General features: G+C 58.8%; 1 protein-coding gene across 1 annotated transcript; it reads right to left on the bottom strand.

Moving 5' to 3' along the window:
- Positions 1 to 564: 564 nt before the first annotated feature.
- CHC_T00010182001 (potential copper-zinc superoxide dismutase, CuZn SOD2) lies at positions 565 to 1539 on the bottom strand. The gene is made up of 2 exons (XM_005711494.1): positions 941 to 1539; positions 565 to 853 (listed from the first exon to the last, which is right to left on the bottom strand). Exons 1-2 carry the CDS (start codon positions 1537 to 1539, stop codon positions 565 to 567), a joined length of 888 nt encoding a protein of 295 aa, XP_005711551.1.
- Between the last annotated feature and the right edge of the window lie 315 nt (positions 1540 to 1854).

Raw genomic sequence — 1854 nt, 5'->3', positions numbered from 1 at the left:
GTGGGACAGCGACAGCAGCGTGAGGATGGCCGGGTGGTGCGGCGGCAGGCCGCGCGCCAGCAGAGTGCGCAGGGCCGAGCGTGCGGACGCTGGCGCGGACGCGGGCGGCGGGGACGCCGTCATGGCATGGGGTGATGTGGCGGTTGGCAGGGCGGCGAGACGGGATGAGCGCAGCGATGGTCTTGATTCGAACCGAAAGGGCCGAAAAGAAGATTTGCGTCGGCGCGCTGTAAGGGGGATGGTGTAAGGAATTGTGTAAGGAGGCAGTGGGTCGTGTACAGTATGGCGGGGGCTGACAGAAGGTGGTGGCGCGGGTGGTGTAAGCTGGCGGCTGACAGAGACTGCCTTTCTTGATTTCTGGATGCATTTTGGTGGCAACAGACGGGTGAAATCGGAACCTGATCGCCGCAACCTGATCGCCCCCTTAAACGCAAAATCTCTGTGATGACCCACAAGCCAGCCACAGACTAGACCACACCATTTGAGGTAGGTAGCAGCGCCAGGACCAAATAAAAGCGCGCCGTCGGCCGCCCCGCCGCCGCGGGACGACCGGGGGCACGAGACTTACTTCGTCACAATCTCCCTTCTTGATTTCTGGATGCGGAAACTGACTGGGGAATCCTCGAGCGCTTCACGGCGGGACAGGTCCGCTGAATGCGCAGCGTTTACAGCGCTTCCCTGGGAGCACCAAGGGTATCTACTGCACAGGAACATGTGCACAGAGAGGGGGAGCAAGTGAGTTAAAAACTTCTGCAGACTCGATGTCGGAGTCGCAGGCTTCTCGTTTACAAGAAAATTAACAACAGTGACATCGCCTTCCTCCCCAAATACCTCAATCTTAGCATCCACGACTCTACAACAAGCACTCGAAAAAAAAAAAACTTGCACTCTGCACAACTACATATCCCCAATTCCTACTTATGCGTCCGGGTTAGCATACCCAATAACACAAGTGCCCACTCTATCCCCAGCTGCACCCGAGGGCTGGGAGCCGGGCCCCATATCCCTGTCTTGATGGATGGTGATGCCCCTCCCCCGAATGGCGCCCAACCTAATCACGTTATCTTCCCTAGAGTATTTAGCCTCCCCATTCGCCCTGGCCATGACGTTGTTAAGGTCGCCCATGTGTCGTGCGGGCGACGACGCATACCCATGCGGAAGATCGTCTCCCTTGACGTTAGTGAAATGACCACCGGTGGAGGAGCCGTCCAGCCCGCGGATGTCGCCGTAGGTGTGGATGTGGAAGCCGTGGCGGCCGGGGGACAAGCCTTTGAGGTTTGCACGGACACGTGCGTGGCAGGAGGGCATCCCGCGCCGGTTCATGATGAAGACGGGGTCGAATTTGACGTAGCCGGTGCAATTGTAGCCCTTGGTCGCAACGACGTTGCACACGAGGGGGAGGGAATTGAGGCAGCGTTTCCTTTTCTCAGCCATTGCGGCGGTTGAGTTGCCGGCAGTGGGGACGGACGTGGGTGCCGGCATGCAAGAGACGGCCAGCACAAGCGTAAGGAGGGCCAGCGGTGTTAGGAAGGAAGCCATGGCTGGTGTGAGGGATCGGGAAGGTTGGCGGGAAGAATTGGGGAGGTTAGGTGGCGGAAAAGGGAAAAAGGAAGGCGATGGCGGGGCGAGGGTTGCTTTTATGTTGTGTTGAAGCAAAGGGATTAGTGCGGGAACGGTAGATTTAGGGCGGGGGAGTTTTACGAGGTATCGAGGGCACGTACAGTGGAAGGCACGGTCCTTCAGGACAGCGGAATAGAGGGAATTGACGAGGCGTGGGAGGACCAGGCGTGTGGGAATTGACAAGAGGTGCGTGCCATGGCGGAATGCGTAAGGCGGCCGGGCGTTGAGGCGTGT

The sequence above is a fragment of the Chondrus crispus genome, genomic scaffold, assembly GCF_000350225.1.
Source record: "Chondrus crispus Stackhouse genomic scaffold, scaffold_84, whole genome shotgun sequence".
NCBI classification, from domain to species: Eukaryota; Rhodophyta; class Florideophyceae; order Gigartinales; family Gigartinaceae; genus Chondrus; species Chondrus crispus.
Note: the sequence above shows the minus strand (reverse complement) of the source record. Positions and strands in the feature narration are given on the sequence as shown.